At 52.6% G+C, this 26,621-nt stretch overlaps 1 protein-coding gene across 50 annotated transcripts in view; it reads left to right on the forward strand.

Moving 5' to 3' along the window:
• Positions 1 to 26,621, forward strand: part of CELF4 (CUGBP Elav-like family member 4) — a 295,620-nt gene that overhangs the window by 63,881 nt on the left and 205,118 nt on the right. For all 50 annotated transcript variants that reach the window (XM_081078116.1, XM_081078145.1, XM_081078133.1 and 47 more), the window contains exon 2: positions 16,937 to 17,019. In XM_081078116.1, coding sequence (XP_080934242.1) covers positions 16,937 to 17,019 — 83 coding nt within the window. The remainder of the gene's footprint in view (positions 1 to 16,936; positions 17,020 to 26,621) is intronic.

The raw sequence follows: 26,621 nt of genomic DNA on the forward strand, positions 1-26,621 counted from the left end.
GGAGAAAACTGCTATCCAAGCAGCTCTCCGTCCTTTGTGCTGCCACCTCCTTTGACATGCACACCACTCACCCAGGGAAGGGAGCTGGTGAGCGTTTGATGGATGGAGAAACTGAGACCCAGAGAAGCGAAGGGACTCACGAGTCTCGGTGGCAGAAGTGCTACATCCCTTTTAATAACGTTAGGGGAGTGCCCCATCCTGAGGGCATGGGTCTCAGAAAACAGACGTTGAGGTATCTGGGAGAGGTAACTGGAGTCCTGGTGTGGGATGTCCCTGGGCACACAGCTAGGCACAGGATGGAGCAGCGCTTCTGCCAACTGGGCAAGGTCCTTACAGCATGTCATGACCACCAGCAGACTCTGAGGGCTTTGTTGGCTGGAGTACCAGAACCTGGCCCATGTCCAGGGGTCATAAGCACTTGTTGGGCCTGCCCTGGGCCTTGAGAAACCTTGGGGAAAATTATCCTGCCCTTTGGATGCAAGCACTCCTAGAACAGGGGCTGAGTGCCCAGCCCGGGGCTGACCTTTGAGGCAGAGGTGGACAGAAGCAGACCCTACCCAGAACCATCCCAGGGGAGCCAGGAGCGAGAGAGAGGCCGGGGTCTGGCCTTCGGACCAGACACATGTATATAAATCCCAGCCCTGCCTCTTCCTAGGTAATGAGTGGGCATGCACATCTTGCCTGACCTCTCTGAGCTCAAGCTGGTCCTCAGCGAAATGCAGGAGAGGTCATCAACCTTCCAGGTGTGTGGTGACGCGTCCTCCAGGACTTGGTACTAGGAGACCCCATTCACTCAAGTACTTGCGCCTTCCTTAGCAACTGATGAGCCAACTCCAAGCAGACAGGGGATAGAGCAGGTGGCATTGCTGGGTGCCTGGCACAGGCCTCTGGATTTCAGAATGGAGGGATTGGTGCTACCCAGAGAGCTCAGGAGGTGCTGCCTGGCAGAGGGAGGGTATTCCCAGGGCCTTGGCTGATGATGAGTGAGAATTCGCAGGCAGCAAGGTAGAAAAAGGCCATCCTCAGTAAGGGGAGACCAAGTCAGCTGGGCATGTTCCTACAGGAGTGTGAAGGAAGCTAGGGTGGGGGAGGAGGAACTAAAACCTGGAGAGGCCAGGGGGCTGCCTCTGCTGCCCAGCAGTGCCCAGCAGTGCCCAGCAGTGCAGTGGGGACCCTGGCCAACCTCCAGCAGCCAAGGTACTAGCCTCGTGCGTAGCCTGGCCCCTCCTCCTGGGCCACTGCACTATCTTACGAGACACCCTGTACCACCTTTCCCTCGAGCGCTGATTACACCCTTTCTGCAAAAATAAAGAACAGAAGGAAGACAAGAAGCGAAGCCCTCTCCTCTCCCCCTCCCTTCCTCCTATTCTCCACACTCCACCCCCCAGCCCCCACCACATCTCCCTTGCTCTCTGTTGCTAAGTAGATGGTAGGTTTATTTGCGGCTGTCAGTTCCCAGTAGAAAAATTTCTTCTTGGAGAGCCGCCTGGATGGAAATGGCTTCAGCACCGATTTCATGGAGAAGGTCTGTGCAGTAATTAGTGTTCATGAGGGAGGAATTGGACTGGCAGGCTCCCAAGAAAACTACTCCCCAAAAGTTAGCTCGAGTCCAGAGGGCTACATCGAATCCAATTCCAGAGTGTGCCTTGCAATCGCTATATATAGACCATCAGAAGGAAACAGGAAGCGCGGTGGCCAGAGGTTGACGGGGGATTGGTCGTGAGAGGCGGAGACAACCTGCTGCCCACTGCGCCCTGTGCATCTCCTCCCTTCCTCCCACAGCTTGCCCCAAACAGACACTTGGTGAGGGAGGAGAGGCAAGGAGAGGGGGGAGAGGGAGGTGGGCTAGCTCCATGCTAGCCATGCTGGAGTGCGTTTCTAGAGAGCACACTCTCTGCCTGAGCCACACTTGCAGGTCCCACAGAGAGCAAGGTCACTCCAACCCCAGGAATGACCATCTCTGCTTCTTTCTTCTCCTCCCCTCTGTCAAGACCAGGGGACACTTCCTGCCTCCATAAGGACCCGCGTCACCTATTCTGTCCCTGCTGCCCCAGGCCTCCCGTCCAAAGAGTCCCTCTGTCCCAGGCTCAATGCAACTGAGGTCCATTGTCCTGTCTCTTCTCCTATCCTCTCCTCTCCTCTCTCCCCAGGCCAGGTTTGGGGAAACAGCAGGCATCCCTGAACCCTTAGTGAAAGAACTGAGGGCAGCAGTCCTCCAAGGCCTGCCAGGGGTCGGGGGGCTCTACCATGTCCCTCCTTCAGGTCGAAGAAGGACCAAGCAGAAGCAGGATTAAAATCCAGAGCTCTGAGTCTTCCTTCCCATTTTTATTCCTAGGGATTTTGCCAATGCCAATCTACTACTCAGGTCGGAATTTTACAAACAAGGAAGGCAGGATCCCCAGAAAGTCGGGGGTTTGCCCAAAGTACTCTGTTCTAGCCTCTGATCCAAGCTGCAGCTTCCAGCCCCGTGTCTTTTCACACTTCCGTGCCACGGGGCCTTTGAATCTAGGGTCTCCTTCTGACTGCATTCCGTCACTCTCGTCCTGAACCCTCTGCTCACAGCTAGCCTGGCCTCTCTTGTACCACTGGGGACCTCTAAGGTCAGCTCTGCACTTCACAGAGTACGTGAACCCGGGGAGGGGCCTCTGTGCTCAGCCACAGATGAGGGCCACAGCTGCCGGAGAGTGGCAATGCCAAGGAAGAAGGCCAGCAGCCATACCTTCTACCCAACCCACCCCAGCCCTCAGCTTTTCCCTTCTAAGCCTCAGCTCCCCCAGCTGGGCTTCCTAGTCATAGGGTACAGTCAGCTCAGTCAAAACAAAGAAAAGGTTTAAAGGAAATTCTAGGACGCCGAGAGAAAGGGTAAAGTCTGAGGATAAAAATACTGACACATGGCCAGCTGCTGGAGACAGAACCATCACAGAGGTAAAGACAACAGGCCTCAGGGTGGCGCTACCCAGCACAGCTCACTGAGCCCTGGCCCTGGGTCCCCCACAAAAGCCCCTCTCAGTCCACTTTGCTCCCACCCCCAAGCCCGCTCAAGGACAGTGAGAACAGAGACTAGAACCACACACGCCTCTAGGACACGTGGGCATTTGAGTCCTAAGCCTCCCTCCCTCTCCTCCCCGCCCAGGCCCGTCCACTGCCTACCACACTCCCAGGCAGGGGCAGGGACACTGGATGGACTCGGCCCCCACCTGCTCAAGTGAATCTGTTCCCCCTGTTCCCTTCCATTTGGTTCAAAGCCTTGGAGACACACCTCCATCTGTTGAAGCAGTCTGCTTCCTACACATTTCATCTGGGGCCCTCCATGCTGACCACCTAACATCTGCTTGCTCTCTCCTCCTCGGGCTGCACTTGGCTCCCCAGCCCTCTCAGAGACTTGTTCTCCTCACTCAACCCAGGAAGCCAGGCCGTGGACCTGGGCTCTCTCTCATTCTCTCACTGACCAGCTCTGAGCTCTCAGGATGATCGCGTCACTTTCACCTGTAGACACATCCCTTTTCTCCTCTGTAAAAGAAGAGTGTACACTTCCAGTTCCCTCCCCACTGTCACTCACCCTCTCACCAGCGAATATTTGCTAGGACCCACTTTGTGCCAGGACTGTGCTGGGTGCCAGGGACACAGACTCATAGACAGGGGTATAAAACCCACTTCACAGAAAAGGAAACTGAGGTCCAGAGAGACCTACTGACTTGTTGTAGGCTATGGTTTGACCTGTCAAGAGATTGTCTTCAGTCGGCATTCTAATGCCAAAAGTGTCCATCCCTCACCGGTGCTTCCTGTTACCACTGCAGGCCTTACGTCAGGCGCAGGGCATACAAGGATCCAGGGCAGATGGAGCTGGCCCTGCCATCTTGGAGCTCCCCGGGTCTTCTGTAGAAGTCAGTGAGTGAGAGGGGTGAGAGCGCTCAGTCCACATCTATTCCTTCTCCATCCTTTTAGCGGCTTCCCATGCCTCTCAGGCTGTCCCATCACAGTGCTAGCAGGGGCCTGCTCTGCTCTGGAATGAGACACCCCCAGCTTTCCTCTCCCCAAACTTCTCAGCCCACATCCCCAGATCTTGACAATTCCTCTCACAAAAGAAGCCATTGACACAGAGGTGCCTCTCTGGGGAAGCATGAAGCCAGCTCTTTGTCACTCAGGTCCCTGCCCGCTCATAACGGCCTCCTGTCATCAGCATATCAGATACCAGAGGTAAAACATCCTAGACTTGCATCCTAGACTCTCAGTGCAAACCATCAGTCCTCTGAGCCTCCAGTGCGCTGGCCTACGCTAAGGCAGGGAATACAAACCGGGTCCCTGTCCACGTGGGTATTTATGGGGGGTGGTAGAATCAAGTGAATGTGCAGGCCCTGTGCGAGGAAAGCAGACAACACTTTCCAGACAGTATAAATGCCAAAGCTATTCACACTGCAGGGAACCTTTCCCGTCACATCACAACCGCTGCTACTGACAACAGGAGCAACAGTAATCCCCCCACTAATTATATGCCAGGCACCCTGCTGGATGCCCATGACCTCAGCAGGTGAATGTCCTTATCCCCATTTCCCAGGTAAGGAACCTGAGGGTTACGCAAACTACCCAAACTACCTGGAGGCTTCCAGAACAAGGCAGAGGTTACCATCAGAACAAGATCCACCTCCCTGCAAGGTGGCAGACCGTTCCCAGAGGCAGCACCTGGCTGGTGACCAAAACCAGGGGGTCAGATGTGACTGTCATTTAGGGATGGAAAAAAACAGTGTATCCCGGAGCAGTCAGGGTGGGACTTAAATAGGTGGACAAAAGAGAATACAGGGGTCCAGCCCTGAGACCAAAAAAAAAGGCAGGAAGGAGGGAGAGAGAAAGGAAACAAAGAAAAAAAGGGGAAGGAATGAAGGGAGAAAAAGGGCGAGGGGTGGGGGGAAGAAGGGAGAGGATAAAGAAAGAAACAACAGACAAGGGAAAATGCCAAAGAAAGGTGTCGAGGAAGGTGTCTGGAGGAGCTCTCGCAGGCTGCAGCCTTCCGAACCCCTCTAGGGTCCCCAGTCTCACCCTGCAGCCCACACCTCTGTCTTTGCAGAGCCGTTTCCTCAGCACATCTTTCCCTTGAGGCCACTCTAGGTTCAAGACTCACTCAGGTGGCTCTGCAGAGCTGCCCCCTGCCCCCTCAGGCAGAGGTGACAGTTTTCTTCCTTGAGGTGGCAGAGCCCATGGTGAAGGTCGTGGGCTCTGCAGGCAGCCTGTCGACTCACAGCCCAGCTCTAGCGTGGACCTGGCCACAAGACCTTGGGCAAGTCTTTCATCTTTGAGTGCCTCAGTTTCCTTGCCTGTAAAAGTACTATTTTATAGCCTGTAATAGCACTATTTTATAGTTATTGTATGAAATGATTCAATACATGTAAAGCACTTAGAACAATGTCCCACATATAACCAAATACCAGTAAGTGTTTGCTGTTATTGGTGCCACCGACGAGCCCTGAACAAACCTCAACTTGGTAGGTACGCTTGTTCCGTGCGTGTCACCTGGCCTTGCAAGTGTCTTTACCTAGGGTCTACTTTAAAGCAGGGAGTATGTCTTTCATCACCTGGCAAATGGAGGACTCTCAATTCATGATCATGGAATGAATGAATGAACGAATGAATGAAGCACCTTTTACTGCCCCCATCCCACTTTCACTCCAACCGATCCCAGTCACACAATGTAAGCCTGGTGTACCAGTCAAAGAGTCAGTTCAATCTTCTTTCTGGCTGGGCTCTGTAGGCACGTGGGTGGGTCTCTGGGAAGAGAAAAAATCAAGCCAAATGCAGACTCTGTCCCACCCCCTCTACCCCCTGTAGGTCACCCTCCCCACTTGCCAAATGCCTCTTGCCCACCTTGGGCACTCCTAAGGTCTCCTATGAATGAAGGGTGACTGTGAGTGGCTCTGGACCTTCCTAGGATTGGGGTCAGCTGACTCTAAAACAAAAAACAGGGCTCCTATCCCTCCTAAAATGTGTATTAACATTTTGATGATACCTGAGACCTTGGCTTGGGTTGGGAGAGCGCCAAGGATTAATTCCCCAAGGCTAACTTCCCAGTCCCATTTCCTGACTACTTCTTTGCCTCAGCCCTCAGGTTAAATATTGCTAAATGCCTGTGATTGAACCTATCTTATTGATGTTGGGTGAAGCCCAATACCCAGGCAGAATAGTGGCTTCCGTGACCAAGATTATGAGGGAAAGACACCCCCTATGAGAGCTAGACCGTGGCCTCCCAGGACCATATGAGATTGTTCTTCTGCTTTTAAAAAGAAAATCACATTTTCCAAACATTGATCCTATAATATGGGACTCCTGGCTATTGGTCTTTTCAAAATAACCTGTCTTGGATGCTGAGGTTGGAATTTCTTGGTTGGTGTGCTTCTATTTTTTTTTTTTCCTTTAAGTGAATTAGGGCCTGTTAGGAAGGAGCCAGAGGAAAGAGGCAAGATTAATTCACCTCACCTGGCAGGTCCTGAGTGTCTGTGTGCAATCAAAGGGGGACACATGCCCTCCCCTCATGATTCTGAGCAGCTCAACTACTCTTATGAGGCTCCCTTCCTGGGGCTTGTTCTGGGGTGTGAGAAGAAGGCATAGCCTCATGGGCTGTGGTCTAGTTGGGGAGACAATGGTTCCCAGCTATGAAAAACAAGAGAAAATTCTGTTCAACCAAGCACTGATTTATGTGTTTCAAACACTTGGACGTGGAAGGACTGGTTGGAAGGAGAATCATTGAGGGCTGGGCAGCTGGGGAGGGCTCCGAAGGTGGGAGGATCCAGTAGAAGACCCAGGAGCAGGGAAGGCATTCCAGTGGGCGGAGGAGACCAAGCAAAGGCTTAGAGGTGACAGGGAAACACACTGTGGGGGAGTGTGGCTCTCCGTGACTGAGAGGAGAGACAAAGACATTTCAGTCTCCTGTCTTGTGGGTGTGATATCTTCTCATTTCATGGGAGAAAGGAGCCAGAGAGGCCGATTCCCCACCCTCAAGGACATCATGAGGGCAGAGAGCTGTCCCTGTGGATATGCCAGGGACAGTTTCAGGATGGAGGTGGGGCCTTCAGGGACATGCCAAGGAGGGAGTCCTCCACACTTCCCTGTGCATGGGGTGGGGGAGCCTAGTGGGGGAAATGACCCCCACCTCAATTTAGCCAGTCCAACCACCATAGAGAGCTCCAACAGGGGAATTCTATGCAACTCAACTGTGTACTGAGCTCCTTCTGTGGACATAAGACCCACACACAACTCAGCAAATTCTGGGGGCTCAGATCCTGCACCATGTCATTCCCATACACTGAAGAATTCAGTATGTGTAGCTGAGGATCGACAGTGTGGCCTAAATCAGGCAGCAAGCCTCTGCAGTTCCAGCCAGATGGGCAGAGAGGGAAAGGCAACTGCGGACAGGCATGAAGATGGGCAAGCCAGAGGGCAGGAGGTGGGTTCCCTCCCAGACCGGTTGAGATGGCCTCACTTTCTGCCCTGCCCATTGCCCATCTCCTGCCATTTAGCAATGAACTGGGCCATGCCCAGGAGGCCCCTGAGAATCCCTTCCACCATGGCGCTCAGTGAGACAGGGATCCATTCCCACAGAACCATGCCTGGCTTCTCGGCAGGAAAGACTTGCTGAAAAATTTCAAAACAGGAAGCTCTAAACTCCCTGCCCAGGTTAATTAGAAGGGAACACAGTTCAGTTTCTCAGCTGTAGCATTTATCCTGGCGTTCATGTGAGTAACGAATGCCCCATGCATTTTAAATCCAACCAGATAGACCCCTCTGCAGAGGAGCCTGACTTTGATTGACATTGGACAGGACACCAGAGGCAGAGGGAGGTCAGGTGTATGTGGCCCAGGGAGGCCCCAGAGACCTTCACTGACTCCACCTGGATCCTTGTAGGAAGAGAATGAGATCATCCCTGAATCCCCAACGTCAAGTGCAGGCCATGGGGTGGGGTGTGGAGGGAGAACATTTCCCATCCAGGGTCCCCAGGGCCCCCACTAACACTGCCCCGAGACACTGCCCAGGACCTCTGGAGGGGGTGACAGAAACTCAGCCTCAAACCAGCCCCCTGGGGCCTCAGGTGTCTCCACCAAGGCAATTCACACAGGCTTTCCCCATTGTCAGATGCTGACATCTCCCTGGGCTACTCTGAGGTATATAAATGATGAGCTCTTGGCCGGGACAGCACTGGGGCAAGTAAAAGGCCTCTGCACAAATGAAAGGGAGCACTTCTTGCTGACCTGGGTACCAGCAGGAGCTGCCGGCCCACAGCAGGGACACAGGGGCAGCTCCTTGGCTCTGGGAACAGCACATGTGTCAGCGTAGCACGTTTGACAGCCCCCATGGGCTGGGCCTTAGAAAGCCTGGCATCGTCCCTGTGCCAGCCCCCACCCATCAGCCTTAGCCACAGACCAAGTGGTCTTTACTGAGAAAGGAGACAGGCCATCAATATGTCGTGTCCACTTTTTGTCCTTTTTCACAGTGCCATACAGATGTTGCAGCAGACACCAGACATGTAATTCTCCAGGGCTGAGGGTAGAAACAAGGGCAACTGGCAGGAACAGACACTTGGCAAACGCCCGCCCACTAGTCCTTTCATCCATCCTCCGCGGAGCAGAGCCAATTGGGCCCCTCGCTCCGCTTACTGACTGGGCCCTGCTCTGTGCCCAGCAGGAAGACAAAGACAGGGCTGGGCCCTGGGGGTCCCCAGTCTACGTCTGGGGAAGTCCAGACCCCCCAGCTCGGTGCTCATCTCTGTCTTATGGCCTCAAACAGCAGGAGAGCAGAGAGAAGTTCACAACACATTAGAGTCACAGTGAGCTGGTCCAGTTTGCCATGTCCTACAACTGGGTTTAATTCTGAGAAATGCTTGAACGGCCACGATGCCCTCTCTCAGGAGTTTCTGGTTTAAAGAGAGCTGACGCAGGAGGGCAATACTAAGCCCAAAAGCAGGGTGCTGGTCTAGGGTGGGTTTTCAGAACTGGGGGACCTTGAGGAGGGGAGCAGGCCAGCAGCCCTGATTCAGTGGCTGAAGGCGCCACCCTTTCCCCCTCCTAACAGCAGTCCCATCACCTGCCCCCACCCCACCCCTCAGCCTCCTCTAGGAAGGGGAGTGTCTCTTGCAACCTCCTGGGGCCTGAGCCAGGGGTTGGAGATCCCAGACCCTCTCCACACACCCCGCTTCCCCTGCAGCCAGCCATCTCTCCCAAGCCTTTCAGCTCACCCAGCCAGGGGCAGAGCGCAGCTTAGCAACCACTGCACCCAGTGATGTCTGTCACTGCAGGGAGAGGGGGACCATGGAGTAAGCAGCTTTTATAGCAGATTATATCCATGTGGGCAAACACACATAAATGCTAGATAGACAAGGACGACGTGTGTTCTAACTGCCAAATGAGAGAGGACTTTAAGAGATGTTGGAGTTGGTGTAGTCAGGGAAGGCTTTCTGGAGGAGGGGAGGCTTAGTCACTCCTAGAAGAATATGGGGGCTCCAAAGGAGGGAGGCATGGCGAAGGCATGAGGGGAAGGCTGCTGTTCTTAGGCTTGAGTTTCCTCCATGGAGTTGAAGGAGCAGGAGGATGTCTGAGTCCTGTGCTGTGGGTGGGCAATCACTGCCCCTCTCCTAGGGAGAGAGAAGAACAGCAGGAGTTGTTGGAATGTCAGCAGGGAGCACTCCTGGGGAGAAAGAAGAAAGAGGGAGTACGGTCCAAGTGGAAAGGACAGGGGGGACTGGCACGGCCAGAACAGACCCTGGAAAGATGGCAGGAGGATCACGCAGTATCTGGGCACTGGGAAAGAGGCAGAGACGGGGCAGGGCCGCATGATGTTTTCCTCTGCCTGTTGCCAAGCCCACTGTGAGCATTCTCAAGGCGCTCACAGATTAGAAGAGGAGAGGAGATGCGCCCTTGTGGCAGGACACGGGCAGTGGTCAGGGGCATGTCCACATAGGACTCCATGGAAGGTGAGACCACAGCGACTGAGGTAGGTGCTTGGGTCTCACTGATGAGCAAGACCCAAGAGGCGGGTCTTGAAGGAGGTGCCACTCTGGGGCAGGCACAGAGCTGGGAAGACATTCCCAGAGGAAGAGTTTATACAGAAGAAATCTTCTGTAGCTGTCTCTGCCACACCTGTGCGGAGGAGACCTCTGCTCCACAGGCACCAGGAGGCCACCTTTGCCCACTCAGACAGTGGCTGGATGAGGGGACACACATGGCCTCGGGATACCAGTAACCCTCTCTCCAGGGAGGCTGGAGGAGTTCCCTGTCTCCCTCTCTCTCTCTCTCTACCCATCCCTTCAGAGATTCTGCCTCAGTTTCTCTGCAGCAGGATCCTCATCTGTCTTTTAAGTCTTCCAGGTGATTCTCAGGTGCAGCCTGGGGTGAGAACCACACAGGAAAGATGCTCAGAGGGTGGGATTTCACACACTGGAACAGGTCCATGGGCTGGAGATTTGGTGGGGGATTAAGGGGGCATCCTGGATCCCCTAAGGAGATCACGTGGAACAAGGAGACCCTCCTGGACCCATGGTTCTGGCTGGTTGGTGGCGTTCCTGCTCCCTTCCCAGCCCCCACCCCAGTCCCATTGCCCAGCTTCCTCCCACTTCCTCTGGGCCAGCCAAGTGACTGGCCTGAAGGATCTGATGTTTTATTAAAGTCCAGATCTGCCCATTCTAGAGCCACCTTCCTCTGGCTAATTCTGTAATTCAATTAGTAGGAAGCCAAGGCCTGGCTGGGGTGGGAGGCGGGAGCTCACAAGGAACCTTCCCCTCCAAGATGATTACACCCCAGGCTGCAGCCCTGTTCAGAGTTGGGCAGGAAATTGTACTTCCTTCACTTCACAATGACAAGGGCCTTTTATACGCGCTCACAGGGGCTTTGTACATTGCTGCATCTCTGTGCAATTAATTCTGCTGCGCTGTATTTTTCCCCCATGTGGGAGAGGGCATCCGCCCACCTTCTCAGGAATCAACAATGCCCCTTGCACCGTCATCTGCAGGCTGCCCTGCTGGAGAAGGGTGTCTGCCACCCTGCCTATGCCCTAGCCTGGCAACACCCACTCTGCCTGCCTTCCCCCTGGCTGTTAACCTCTCCTGGCCACACCCTCCTCCTCTCTGCCTTTACTTCTTGGCCCCCCGGAGCTTCTTGCGTGTTCTCTCTCTCTCTCTCTCTCTCTCTCTCTCTCTCTCTCTCTCTCTCTCTCGCTCTCTCTCTCTCTCTCTCTCTCTCTCCAGTGTCCCAATCGTGGGTGGGTCTCCTTCCGCCACCCCCACTAGGCTGTCTTGATCTCTGAGCCCTCAGACATCTGAGCTAGAAGCTCAGCCCTCCATTTTGAAATCATTGTCTCCGCCCTCACAGAGTTGACAGTCTGTTCAGAGACACAAGACAGAAAACTAATAAATAAGAATGGTAAGTGGGAAGAGGCTGAATGGCAGCATAATGAAATGTGAGTGCTGGTCAGCGTACAGTGCACACAGTAGAAAAGAGAGCAGCAGAACTGTGGGCCAGAGGGATGGGCGGAGGGTCCAACTCAGGCAGGGAGCCCAGGTGAGCAGTTGCTGGTAGCAGAAGGGTGGTGTGACTTCTTTCGAAGTCTGACATCTCTTGGCCCCTACTCCCACGCCTGAGGATTTCCAAAGTCCATTCCTGCCCTGCCGGGCTGAAGTTTTCATCTGCTCAAGTCCATGATTCAGGAGGGGTTGAGATAGAAAGTGCTGATCCTGAAGGATGGGAGACTGAGGCCATGAGCTGGTGCTGGAGAGAACCATCCAAGCCAGAGGCGTGGAAGAGGTGGGAGCTCAGGGACACAGTCATACCTCACCCAGACATTCCCGAGTCACTTCTGCAGCTTCTCTCCTCATAACCTGCCATCTGCGTCACACAGCTGGGAGGGCTCAAGGAGAATGGGAGGGTGGAGATGGGGCGGCTCTAGCCACCCTCATGGATTCCATCACCTAAATGTGAATTTCTGGAACTCCAGGCCACCAGACCAAAATGAATGCCATTTATAGCTTGCTGGGAAGAGAGAACCTGTTTCAACTCCCAGAGCTCAGAGGAAGCTTTACGGCAAGGGCATAGGACGACCCACCCATGATAAATAATTTCCCTCATGAAGAATTTGCCAGGAAGCTGATGTCCCATGATCTTTGTCTCTTCAAAGAAGGCTATGGGTCCTGCATCCTGTCTCACTTACCCATTTTCACCTCCCTCCTTTCACTCCATTCTTCTCTTTCAGCAAAGATTTCTTTTTTTTATCTTTAAAGTTAATTATGCAAGCGATACATAAATACATTCTGCATCCAAATGTATCAAACAAAACACAAATTGTTAAAGTCATGGGAGACATCCCGCAGCCCCCATACTCCCTGTTTCAGCTTGGCGTGACCCTCCTAGACTTTGTGCTATGGTACAAATACAGAGTTGAGTGCAGATGGAGCTATTGGAATACAAGTATGTCTCCATTATATATACATGTCATGTGTGATTTCACAATCTGCTTTTCCCATCTGACAATGTGTCTTTCCATGTTGGTACATATAGGACCATTTTACCTTTTACACTGCTATAGAGTATTCCACAGTTGAAACAGAAAAACATCCCTGCACGAAGGGACCTTTAGGTAGTTTTCAATTTTTGTTATTGCAGACAGCCACAGTGGACCCTTGCTCTCTCCTCTGTGGGCGTCAAGTATGAGTGTCTTTGTAGGGTTCGGCCAGGGAAGGGAATTGCTAGGCCTGAAGGGAGGGAGGATTCTGTGCCACCAGCCCCATCCCCAGAAAGGGTGCTTCCTTCTCAGACCTTCTCAGACCTCCAGAGCCTGGTGCTAGCTTTCTCTGCCATGCTTTCTCATACAGGTATGCAGCTGCTCCCTGAGAGAATCCCATTTACCAACTAGACTGTGAGTTCCCAAGGGGCCTCACTGGGGAGGTCTCTGGGGACATCTCAGCACAGCAACAGGAGAGTGAGCTTGACAGACAGGGACTGCTGAGTTGTGGACCCCAGCATCACCCTCACAGCTCAAAGCCCCCTCCTCACCTCCTGTGAGGAGCAGTAATGAGTGACAGGAAGCCAAGGCTAGTTTTTCTGGGTGGGGGGTTCTCTGTGCACCACCCACTGTCCCTACATGAGAGGCCACTGAGTGAGGCTTGGGTACCCTTTCTCCCCTGGCCACCCTGAGCCCTCACCTTGGCCTTCACCCTATGCTCTGTGACACCTTGTGAAGGGAGACTCACCTCCCGAAGCAACCCCTTCTCCACCAAGCTGCCCTTCCCCCATGGGTCTGCCCTCAGCAAAGGAGATGTGGTCCATTCATGCACACCGGAGTCAGCGGTTAATAACTGCTTATCCGTATCTGCCTTTTTAAAGAGCCCTAGTGAGACAACTCATCTCTCGGGTAGACTGTTAGACACAGCATCAGGCTAGCTGAAGAGATGGTTGAGAAGGCCCAGAGGGTTTACCCCAGGGAGCCTCTTTGTAAGGCTGGTCTCTCCTGGCAGAGGAACAAAAGAAGGGACCCTACCTCACTGACCTCCTCTTCACAAGAGTAAATTTGTGTTTACACCACACTCTGCAATTAGAGAGCTCTGCAGAGGTCGTTAACACTCATGTGCCATTAGGTCTTCCCACAAGCCACTGGGGGAAATGATTGTCTTTATTTATAGATGAGGAAACTGGGGTTCAGAGAAAGGAATCAGTAAATGACCCCTGGGCACAGCTTCCTGTCTGGAACTGCATATCAGCCTGTTCAGGGGACGATCACCTCAGGAAGAGAGCAGGGGAGTGACAGTAACTGCATTGGCAGGCACTGGGAGAATGAGCTGGCAGAAGTCTTGGTGACAAGTGCCCTCCCAGCCTGGGCTGCCTATCAACTCTCATGGGCAATCTCTGTCCCCTACTACTATGGAAACCCATTGTGCCTTGGTCAGCTCCCAGCAGCCTCAGAGCACCACTTCTGTGTTCTCCTCACCTATTGGCCCCCTCCAAAGTGTCCGAGGTGTTTGGGATTCAATGCTCTTGACAAATATGTAATGAGCTCCTGCCTGTGCTCTGAGCACTGAGAACTAACTAGGTACAGAACCTCATCTGAGCATCAGGAAACTGCCCATTAAGGAAAAAAATATATCATATTACTATGTCAGGGGTGATGGGGTGCCAAAGAGAAGAGTGAATAGGACAAGGGGTCAGAGATTATGCTTGTATTGGGGGGTTTGAGTATGTTAAATGAGGCAGTCAGGACAGTTATGTCTGAGGAGGTCACATTTGAGCAGAAACATGAGGGGAGTGAAGAAGCAAGCCATGTAGATATTGGAGTGGGAGTCATTCTGGAAAGAAGGCACAACCAGTGCAAAGGTCCTGAGACAGAGCCCACTTGGTGGGGCTGAGAAATAGGAAGGAGGCCAGGGGGTGAGCGAGGGGAAGAATGGAAGGAGGTGAGACCAAGGGGTAGAGATGTCAGGGCAGGTTACACAAGTTCTGGGGGGTCTTAAAGATTTTGGTTCAAAATGCAGCTGTGAGCTCTCTCAAAAACACTGGCAGAAATTTCTGGAAACTGGACAAAAGCAACAGATTCTTTTTTTTTTCTTTCTTTCTTTCTGGAATCCTTTCCTTGTTATCCTGGGTATGGAAACAATATGGTCATTTTCTCCCCCACCTCCTCCCTCCCTCCTCTTCCCTTTTTCTCCTCTTTCTCTTCTTCCTTCTCCTCCCGCCTCCTCCCTCTCCAAACCTGCCCCTGACCTTGTCCCGAGCTGGCTTGCCTGCGTTCAGCTAGACAGTGGCCTCCTCCCAGTTGCAGGCAGGCACAGGCGGAGGACAAGGCCAGCGAGGGGACAGGAGGAAAGAGGCCCCCAGAGAGGCAGGCGGCAGCACGAGGGACGACGTCACGGGGGCCTCTGACCGCTATTCATTTTAGTCCCCCATGTGTCTCCATCAATAACCGTCTGCTCTGACCAGAAGGGAGGAGCAGCGAGGGGGAGGAGGAGGGGTGATCTGGGGTCTGGATGGGGAAGGATGAGATGGAGTAGGAGAGAGGCTCCTTGGCACTCACAGCTCCTCCCAGCCTGGAGCAGGAGTTGGAGGTAGGGAGGACAGAGAGTCCAGGGCGAGCTGAGAGTTTCTGTCTCCCAGCTTTCTCTCCCTGCTTCATTCCTCCCATTTCTGTGTCCCCCTCGCACATATATTCCCTTCCAATATCCTCTCTGAAGCTGGGACAGGAAGGGAGGCAGGACTAATTTCTACATTGGAAGAGGAAGAAGGGGGTTTCATTGGGTGGTGGAGGAGTCAGGAACTGCAGAGGACTTTGGAGAAATAAGACGCCAGACCAAGCCTGGTGACAAGGGCTGGTGTTCGTACCAGACTGGAACCACCAGCCTACAGGCTTCATGAAAAGAGGGCCTGGCCCAGGCCACCAGACCTGGCAAAGAACCTGACACATGGTGGGCACTTAGGAAACAGTTGATAAATGGCCGTAAGAATGACCAAATAGCCAGCTGTGGGCAGTCAAAAAAGGAGGTTGGCTTGAGATGGACTAAGCCAGTCAAGGAGGGCTGCCTGGAGGAGGTGGTCCTTGATCAGATTCTTGAAAGATGGATAGGACTAGGAGAGGTAAAAATGGAGAGAGAGGCATACTAAGTGAGGAGACTATGAGAGCAAGGAAAGGGGGGGGTAGATACAAGTGGTTGGGTGGTTAGATAAGATAATGGGAGAGAGAGTGAAACAAGGGAGGGAATGAAAACTGAAACAAGGGAAGTGGCCAGCCTGCAGAGTGACTTCTCTCAGGCCATGAGTGGTTTTGGAAAGTCTGAAGCCACTGTTCCCCACAAGACTCAAGCCTGCTGTTGGCCAAAGTTGGCTTTTGTGCTTTCCCTATGGTCCTGGGCCTTGCAGGCCTCCCAAGTCACATGCATCCACGTTTGCAGGCCGAGGAAGAGGCCCCTGACACTGGACAGTTTGCAGGAACTCCTGGAAAGACTCCGATCAGCAAGCATTCTCTTTGCCTTGTCCCTGTACCTGAAGGGCTCCCGATAAAAAGTCACTCCTTGAGTCAGGCACCATGCTCTGTAAAATCCAGATTCACCGGAATCTCAAGGGGAAAACCAGGCTGAACCTTGGAGACCACTCGGTGAATCCTCTCAGTTCACACACAGGAGAAGACTGAGACAGGACAGGCGACGTGATCTGCCAGGGGTAGCCTCACCCAAGGAATTAGATAGAGGAAGATCAAAAGTTGGCCTCTGAGCCAGCCTTGCACATTTCCGGCATGGATATGCCCGAAAAGCCCTCTGACTGGCAGGGGTGGGAAAATATCACTGCAAATGTGCGTTTGGGCTGGGGCATGGGGCTACATGGGCAGCCCCAATCGTTTCATCAGGACAGCCTGGCCTGGGGTCCTCTTTACATACAGAGCCTTTATTTGGAAAGCCCAGAGGGTCCCTCCATCATCCTTGACGAAGCAGCCGGCAGCACTCTCAGAGGGGCCAGAACAAGAGTTCATAGTCAAGCATGACTGGAGGTGCTGGGGGTTAGGGGTGGAAGCTGCCCCTTCAGGGAGGTATTGGGGCTGGAGCTGAAACAGGCAAAACAGCACCCGGCAGGAAGGAGGAAGGGAGGAAGGGAGGGAGCGAGGTTGGAAAGGAGAGGGCCGAGGCACCCGAGGCACCCCCGGCACGGGGACAGGAAGAGACCCGCGGGGAGAGGGGGCGTGGAGGGGGGGAAGATGCAGGGTGGGGAGACTTCGCCGAGGGAGCAAAGCAGAACAGCCACGCGAAGGACGAGAAGCAGACAGAGGAAAACGGAGAGGCAGGAAGGCTCGAGTAGCGTGCCCAGGAGAGAAAGAGAGGTGGGGACAGGGACCGAGAGCAGGCAGGGGCTGGCGCGGCAGGCGGCGGGAGGGCGCGGCGGCGGCCCGGGGGCGCCCCACTGACCCTGTCGGCGTTTGCTTGCCTCCCTAGGCTGCGCTTTCCTCACCTACTGCGAGCGTGAGTCAGCGCTGAAGGCCCAGAGCGCGCTGCACGAGCAGAAGACGCTGCCCGGGGTAAGTGGCGCCCGCCGAGGCGCTAGCGACAGACGCGCCGACAGGGGGCGACTTAGGGAGGCCGGGCGGCGACGCGGGCGGCGAGGGGGCTCGGGCCGGGGCGCGCTGCCTGCCCTGCCCCGGAGCTCGCACAGCCCCTCGCGCCCCCAGCAGCCGCGGGGCCGGGCGGCGGCGGGGGCCTGGGGGCGCGGAGCTCGGACCTGGCCAGGCGCCCCCCGCACTCCGCCGTCCAGGCCCCACGAAGTCCCGAGCGAGGGGAGAACTTGACCGTGGCCACGAGCCCGCGCGGGGCTCCTCCCGTGCCGGTCGGGGCTCGCCCCCGCGCACTCCCGGTGCGGGCAGCCTGAGCAAGGACGCGGGATGGCCTGGGTCCCCGGGTCCCGCCGTCGCCTCCGCCAGCCCCGCGGGGCCCCCGCTGGCGGAGCCGCCTGAGCGCCAGCCGCTCGACGTCCAGAGCGGGCTGTTCCTAGGGTGGGGGGGTCGGGCGGGTGGGGGCACCTCCCCATCCCCTCTCGGCGCCGCGAGTGAGATCACCGCGGCTCATTTAAGGAGCCAGCCCTCGTCTTTGATAAACTATCGCGCCTGGGCCCTGGTGTATAGCGTCCGTGCGGGGGAGGAGAGAATTATTTATGGCCCCCCTAACTGGGTGTGATATCAGCCATGGCTATTATCGAGACTAGTTCATCACCATAAAATCAGAAGTGCTCCTCGGGTCAAGGGTCTGCGCGGTGTCTCCTGTGGGTCCAGAGAGATTGGGGCGGGGAGAGCTGAGATACACAGCTCCCCGAGTATCGAGTATCGAAAGATAGCCGGAAAGATGGGAGTGTCTGTGGGCATAATTTAAAGAATGTATAAACATACCGTGTTTAAGCTGTATTATACAATGGACACTGCAGGGCAGCACGTGTGTTCCATATGTATGCTCCCCAATGTTTACACATGCCTGTTTACATTCTTACCAAGCAAACCGTATGTAAACACACGTTTCCATTTCTGCCCCACAGCGGGAAAGGTTAACCAGGTAGACAGAGAAAAGCAACCCCCGGCGGGGGCAGTCCTTTCTGTGCATGAAAGCTCCTTCTTTACCCGTTTAGGGGTGGGGAGGGCCTTCCTTCTATTAAGACGGCCTCTGTATTGTATTTTGGTATTTGTGATTGCAAAGCACGGGGCTGAGTCATCTTAATAACATACCAGCGGATCCAAATACATGGAAATCGTGCACCGAACCGGTTTTTGTGTGGAGCCCCGCTCTGGCACGGTGGCCATTCCCCAGTTGGTTTTTAGTGGCTCGGCTACATGCACATATATTATAGTAATTACTTTCTGGGTGCCCTCTGTAAAATGGCAGAAATATGCTCCACATCGCCCCATGTTATGTGTGAAGCATAAAGCCATATTGTAAGATAATCAAAGGCTTCTGAGAAAGGTTTGTGCAGATTAATAAAGTGTTTATGGTACTTTGTTTTGGGGGGAGAGTGTGACAGATATTTTAGAGCCACCCAAATTGAACAGAAAATATCACATTGTTATGGGAGGCCCTTCATCAGTTTGAGAGAGATTGCTAGGGAGTTTCGTGATGGCTACAAGCCGGGAATTAGGTGGGGAAACAGAAAGCGAAGGTGGGGGGCGCGGGGAGGGGGGCTTAGGATTTTGAAGTGGGAGAGGCACAGGACTGGGTGAATTTCAGTAGCAAGTGTGGCTTGTTTGAGATTTAACATTAACTTATAGTTGTTTATTTTACATATAATAGAATAGCTAAGTGATGGAGTGTATTAGTTCTTTAATAATTTATAGAAATACTTTGATGTTGCAGTAATTACATTAAAGGTCACATATCAAAGGTAATTTGGTTGAGCAGCTGTGATGGTTTCTCAGAAGCAATCAATACCACTGTCCGTGGTGCTGATTTCACCAAGGGGCCTGCCAGATTAAAGAAGGCTTATTACCAGGCAGAAAGGCCCAGGGGAAATCAGGAGCACATTGGAGCAACGCACCAGCCCCCCTTCCACCGATAATTAACACCGTTCCCCATAATCTGTGCTAATCCTTCATACTGGGAGATCCAGTGGCATTTTTCTGAAATCACAAACATGAGTTGGGCAAGTTTGGAAGAAAGGACAAAAATAAACATGGATGTATGTTGGGAGATGGGAGGGGGGAGGAGAGAGCCCAACAGTGAAGCTAAAACATAGCCAAGAGTCCCCATGTGGTGCCTGGAATGCCATCCTTTCTTCAAAGGCCTCCCAGGGAGACTCATGGCCTCAAAGCCCTCATCACAATTCTCAGGGCATGCACAGCCCACAGGGGGAGGGACAGGGAGAAAAGACAGGCTTGCAGCTTGAACTTCCCAGGGCACATTGTCCCTGCACAAATTCACATGGAGACAAATGAAAACTAAAATGACCAAAAAAAATGATGCTTTAAGGTGGAGGCATTTGGAATCCAGAAAACAGAACTGATGCTATTATTGTTGGTTGGTTCTCTCCTTTGAGATCAGAAAAAGTGTGCCACTAGCAAAGGCAAGGACAGGACCAAGCAAAATGTTTTCATCCAACCAAATAATGGGTGTTACCACCAACTGAGGCTGTACTCATGGCTGTCTGTTCGGCTGGGGGGCAGAGAGAGACCTCTTTTGGTCAGGGGTGACCACATTAGATTCCCCAGTGAGTGCACTCCATGTCTGACTAAGGAGAAAGAAATTGAAAAAAGAACCTGGAAAACTGGTAACCTCAGCAATTTAGGCACTTTTCCAGACTTCAAAATCCATTAAAGTCAATCCGTTAAAACCAGACCTCTGCTTTCTTGCTAAGGGGAGAAGATAGTGCAGGCAGCCCATTCTGCTTCTTCCCCCAGCAAGTTACAGTCTAGCATCCTGTTGGCAGCAAGGAAAACAATCTCATGTTGGTCATGAGTACACAACACCACAACCAAAACAACAACGAAGACAACACTAGAGCCACCCCTCACATGTGTCCTTATTTGGGGACTGAGTGGGGAGCTGACATTTCTATTGGGATCAGTATGGAAGCTCAGAAACCAGACCACAATGGCTTTTCTTACGATTCAGAGGTCAGTGTCCCTGGGAAACAGCCTAACCAAAGTCCCTCAGATGCTGGTGGAGTCATCATGCCTAGACCAGTGTCACAGATGGATTCTTGTTTTTGAGTTTGGCATGACTTCAGTAGAATGAAGTTACTAAGTCACCAAGCTTCATTGGGGTCCTTTTGATCCGTGTCTTCACCAGCATCTAGGCAAAGTGATTCCACGTTTCGAAACTCTCCAACTTTATCTCTCCCTCACACTCCCAATCTCATTCTCTCTCCTGGCCACTCTCCAGACCACCTTCTTCTATTCCTAATGTTTGTTACACTGTTTATAGTGTATAGTCAGCATAGGGCAGTTTCTCAACCCACCAAAGAGTATTTCCTGCGTGTATGCTGAGCACTGGGATATGAGTCCTAGCAGACACAAAGATAAGAGAAACACATCCCCCACCCCTCTTGGAGTTGTTCATCAAGTTGCAGACAGAAACCACACACACACACACACACACACACACACACACACACACACACACACTATCAATGATACCAGACAGCACATTATTATAATATGGGTCATGTGGACAATTGCTCAGTAATAATGCTTAATTTTTATTAAACACTTACTACCTGACAGGCATAATGTAAGCATGTTACCTCAATAACTCATTTTATCTTCACAGCCACCCTATGATGAAGATGTCATGATTGTCCTCCATTCATGAGGAGACTCAGGTTTAGAGAGATTAAACAATTTGCCCAAGGTCACACAATTAATAAACTACCAAACCAGCACCAGGTCTGCTACCAAAACCCAGGACACCCACCTCTCCTTTCTAGGGCTACCAATTCCTTTGAGAGGACCCACATGACTATGGAGTGCAAGAGTTACTCACAAGTTTGGTTCAGGATATGGGCAAAGTGGGGACAGAGACTTGGGAGGAAGATGGGTATGTCAGATGGGAGCCCTGGTCTGAGAGCCAGCCTAGAGATGAGACATGCGTGAGTGGTCAGGAGCCATGCGCTGGGCAGGGGACTGAGAGCTCCCTGGGGCCTGGGTGTACACAGGAGGCCTCTTGCAAGAATTCTGTTCCTTAAAATAGGTCCTTGCTGCTTAGTCCCAGCTCCCCCTGCCTTGGAGACTTTGCAGGGAATTGTCTTCCATGAAGAACCCATCTGTTTCCAAACTTAGGAATGTAGGGCCTCTAGGGAAGAAATTCCGATTAGAGAAAAGCAGGCGACACGGCCAGCAGTGGCCAGCATTCGGCTCCTCTGGCAGCAGCAAGGGCTCCTCACTAGGGCTGATGAGGGGGAAGAGCTGGGTCCAGTTAGCAGGAGGCCTAGAAGCAGAAAAAAGAGGGAGCTGGCAGGGGGAGGAGGGGATGGGGAGATGGGAACTGTATCTGCTTGGTAAACATTAAAGTTCCAATTCACTAGTTAAAGATTGGCTTTTGTGCCCTCACTCTGGCAACCTGAGAATACAAAGCAAACCAACAGACTCCTCTGGGCCGTCTCCCACCCCCACCGCTCTGTTCAGCCCAGTAGACATGCAGCATCGCTGCCATCACACCTCCTGATTCAGGTCGCTGCAACTCAGGACGGGTTATTTCCATGGAAATTAAATGTGACCTTCTTTGGGTTTACCAAGAAAGATGTTAAAATGGAAAATTAAAAAAAAAAAAAAATGAGGCAAAAAAAACCACTCCACTGGATTTCTGGCACCGTTGACTCAGGGTGTCTCTTCTTTCTCCCCTTTTCCTGAGTCCCATTTTGTCTTCCTTTCTGTCTCTTTTTCTCTCTTTTCTCTTTATGCCTCTTTTGTCTCCCTTCCGGACGTTTTCCTCTTCCTGTTTTCTCCTCTCACTTTCTACCCTTTCTTCTTTTCTCCTTTTCATTTGCCTCTCCTATCTCTCCCATCTCCTTCTCCTTCCCTCCCAACCTCCCTCCGTTTCCTTCTGTCTGTCCCACCTCTACTCTGACACCTCTGGTGGCTCTAGGGGGACCTCCCTCAGCTTTCCTGGGGCTTCCCTGATAAGGCCCATCTCCCTCCTGACAACCCTGCCATGGACGGATCCATCTAATTTTATGAACAACTGTAAAGATGAATGATAAGTAGAAAGGATGCAGGCAAGAACAAGATGAATAAATTATAAAGGGCAAATGATGACAAGAGAGGGGTCCCCAGAGACAGTGATATGATAACAGAAGCAAAAGACGAATTTATGATGGATGTAGTTAGCGTGTACAGAGGCTGTTAATTCTTCGGGGTGGTTTTACAACTTCTAGGGAGTGGCACCATCAAAGTGTTTCATTTCAGAGCTGTGATGTGTTTCCACATGTCTGTCCTGTAGGCAGCGTTGGTTTTGGTCTCTATATGGTGAGTCGGGGTCCCATTGGCACATGCATCGTCTCTCCCATTCCCTGCCGCCTTCTGCGTCTCTGCTTCAGATGGCGGAGTCACAAACCCGATTCCCGCACACCTCCAGCAGCCTGGTCCTGCTGGTTTTCCTCTTGCTGAGTGTATTCATTTGGCAGCTGCTGGCACAAAGGACCACAAACGGGGAGGCTTTAACAATAAGAATTGATTGTCTCCCAGTTCTCAGGCTAGAAGTTCAAGATCAAGGTGTTGGCAAGGTTGATTCCTACGGAGGGCTATGAGGGAGAATCTGTTCCACGCTTCGCTCCCCGTTTCTGGTGGCCTCAGGCATTCCTTGGCTCGCAGATAGTGACTTCTGTTTTCACATCATCTTCCCTGTGTCCATGCCTGTCTCTGGTCCAAATTTCCCCTTTTGATAAGGACACAAGTCATAGGAGACTAAGGGTCCACTCTAATGATCCCTTCTTTACTTGAGCATCTGCAAAGACCCCGTTTCATATAAAGTCACATGCACAGGCACCAGGGGCTAGGACGTCAACATCTTTGGGGGGAGACAAAATTGAACCCGTCACACTGAGAAATGGGCGTCTCTTCCATGGCAGGAACGAAAAAAGTTTTCAGTGTTGTTTGAGTCTGGGGCAAGGGGGTTAGGGTGAGGGAAGGGGTTCCTAGCAGCCTTTTCTCTGCATCTCTCTCTTGACTTCATGCTTTTTTCCCCCTGTCTCCTGGGGAAATGACTGACATATCTTCCTTCCTCTCCCATATTCCTTAGAAAAGAACTATTCATCTATCCTTTTAGGGCACTCAACAGAGAGGAATCTTGCCTCTCAGTGGACTTTTGACATGGTACGGAGACAGTATTGACACCTGGTAGGTAGAAACCAGGAGGCCACTAAACATCCTACAAGGCACAGGACAGCCCCCACCACAAAGAATTATCTGGAACAAAATGTCAGTAGCGCCGAGGTGAAGAATCCCTGTGCTAGGGCCAAGGGTGGGTGGAAAAGGCACACTGAAGTCTTGGGACAGAGCTTTCTTCTCTCTTACTCACTGGTTCTCATTCACTTGGGGACAAACCCAAGGGTTCTCAGAGTGTTAGAGGTAGGAGGTACTGATTGAGGTCAGATGGTGTAGTGATGGGCGGCAGAAGATGGCAAAGCCCATCTCCAAGCATTAGAGATCATTTCTGGCTGGCCATTCACACACTCATATCTGTGAGCCACGTTTGGCCCAAAGGTGCCAGTTTCAGCACCGACTGCCAGCTCAGTTCTCTCATGTTTACCCACATGGACTCTGTGATCCCAGTGAGCTGAGCTGAGAGTTTGCTTCTGACAGAGCTGGGATCAGAACCCAGGCCTCTGCGGCCCACCCACGTATGGGGTTTCTCCAGCCTCTTCCTTCAGAAGAATCCCTATCCGGACAGGAAACAGATCTGGCAGGCATGTGCCTGACCTGGCAGCCCCTCACCATCTGACATAGACCGTGGCACAGATAGAAGGGCTGGGGCTGAGAGTCCCGAGTTCCTAGCTGGGCCCATTACACAGAAGGGAACACCAAGGTTCCAAGAGGGAAGTCAAAAATACCTTCAATCCAGAGACTGAGGGCCAGATGGACGCAGAGGCTGTATCTGGGGCACCCTCAGATCTTGACTCTCCTCTTCCACACCAGTCCTTGGCCCCAACCCACTTTGCACTGCTTCCATAGAGAGAGCCTTTACTCCCCTTCCCACAGAGCTATCTCAAAGTCCTCCTTCCTCCCAGGGCTTTGCCCACACTCTCCCTCTCTCCTAGATTGCCTACTGTTCTCTTCCCTGCCCCTGCCCACACGGGCCTGGGTGGGGAGATGTCCCCATTTTATAGGCAAGTGACTCTCAACTCCCATAGGAACCATATCTTCTCTGTGACTACCATGATAGAGCCCAGGTCTGGTTACGGCCTATATCCAGTGAGATCCCTAACTGATTTGTCTGAAAGAACCAGAGAGGCTCTATGTCCACAACCATCATATCTAACTTGAAGGAAATAAATAAGAGTCCATATGAGATAACGGGCAGAACTTGGCTGAGGGTCCGGGAACCTAGGCCGCAACAAGCCATGTGACCTTGGGCAAAGTGCTCAGCTCGGAACCCCCCTGGGCTTCCATCTTCCAGACGGTGAAAGGAGGCGGTGGTACAGATTGTGTCTGGAATCCCTTCTAGCGCTGACATTTTGTAAAATTCGAAGACTAATAGACTTGGCATTACTCACATTACTTAAGATGACAGATGAGGGGAGAGTGGGAGGGCAAGGAAGAGTGCCTCCTGCTCCCCACTGCCCCCCTCCATTTGTGACAAAAGCAATAAATGCAGGTCAGACGTGTCCCTCCCTGACGCAGACCAGCCAGATTGCCTGCTTCTGAGGCCTAGCTACAGGGCAGGGCTGCAGTGAAGGGCTGAATCCCTGATGGCACGTCCGTCCACCCCTGCCCCTCAGCCCCAAGCCTTTCTCTGGCCCGCTGCTCAGGTCTCCTGGTTTGTGAAACCAGGCAGACATTTCACACCTTTCTCCAGCACTTGCCCTGGTGTGCTTTGAATCACGGTGGCCATCACCCAAAGCAGCAGCCACAATGTTTACAGGTTATCTGCCCCGTGCAGAGTTCTCTTGTGAGAGGCGGGGTGTCTGGCATCAGACACAAATGAGTGAGACAGCCCGTTGCCGCAGAAGCTTACAGTCAGGATTGGGAGGCAAGTGTGAAGACAGCTCATGATCCAGAAATATCTTTAGGTGCTGAAAAATGGCAGTGATGGGAGTTCCCAGGAGTCAGATGAGAGAGACTTTGTGACAAACCAGAGTGTTCTGGAGGAGCCCACAACACCACAGTTGCCTCCTGCTGCCAGATTTTCACCCCTCTAATGCATTCTTTATAGGGTGGCCAAGGTCATCATAAAGATCTGACCACCTGCGGGCTTCCTGTCACCCCCAAGAATCAGCTGGGTGGCAGACTCCCTCTACTGGCCACGCACCCTCCAGAGTCAGGGAGCTCCTGCCCAAGTACCTCACCTTCCTTCAGGGTCTTCTGTTTTCCATGTCATTCCCTCTGCCTGGAGGGTTTCTAGTCATCCTTGGAGGACCAAATCCAGCAACCCTTTCTCTGTAAAAATTCTCCGGCCCCTTCGGAAAGCTTTCCAAACCTTTGTGGCACCTGGCACATCCCATTGGTCCCATGCTGTTCAGTTAACTCAACTACTTTTCACCTTTTGGAATCCCGGACCCTACTGTTTTCTTGTACCTGCTCCTGTGACTGGAGCTGGTTCAGAACAAGGGCGGGCAGCAGGGATTGACTTCTCTTTCTGCTCATTGACCTAGATGGCCTTGTCACCTCTCAGTGGCATTGTAACAGATCCATTCTCATGGCTCTCCTATCCATATTACCTCCAGGCCCCTCGAGAATTTCAGCTTAGCTCAGACTGCAGGGTTCCATTTGAAAAGACGAGGTTTCACTTTGCCGTCGTACGTAGAGGAAGGAAAAGCTGCGTGGAAGGTGCTTTGGCTTGAACTGTGACAGCTAGCACGGGTGTGTGTCTTTGTGGGTGACAGGAGTGAGGGGAGTTTCCCTGTACATGTGTGTAAACCAGAGGGGGTGTCCCAGGCTGCTCTGTGGACCTGCCTTTGTGAGTCCATGCAAGGCTCTTAAAGAGTCTGTTGACCTTACGCCAGAACAGAAGGCTGGGAAATGGAACGTTTGTATGAGCTCCTGCTCCTCTACGGTTATGTCTTAGGATTGGAGCTGTTTCTTCTAGCAAGCATGTGCATGGGCGAACAGAGAGCCAGGCATCTGTGTTGTTGATGTGCATTGTTCCTGAATGGTTGGTTGCCATCTCTCACCAACGATGGACAACCCTGGGTAATGAAGGCAAAAAGTGGTATGGTTCTTTATTTAATTCTTCATGGAAATAGTTGTAAAGAGAAAAGGGCTGGAGTTCAGGAGGTTGAGGTCTCTCAGGAGCCCAGTTTATTGTGGTTCCAGTGTGTGCTTTGATCAAAGTCATGTGTGGTGTTCTTGATGAGACCAGCAGGAGATGCCAGGCAGATGGCTTCCTCTCTTGGGGGTTGCATGGGCCCAAGGCAAGTGAGCCTGCTGTGTCCTACTCTTCCCGGCACACGAGGCAAAATGATGCGAAACTGTCCATGTCTGTGGAGGACACC

The sequence above is a fragment of the Rhinolophus hipposideros genome (genome assembly GCF_964194185.1).
Source record: "Rhinolophus hipposideros genome assembly, chromosome: 17".
Classification (NCBI taxonomy): Eukaryota; Metazoa; Chordata; class Mammalia; order Chiroptera; family Rhinolophidae; genus Rhinolophus; species Rhinolophus hipposideros.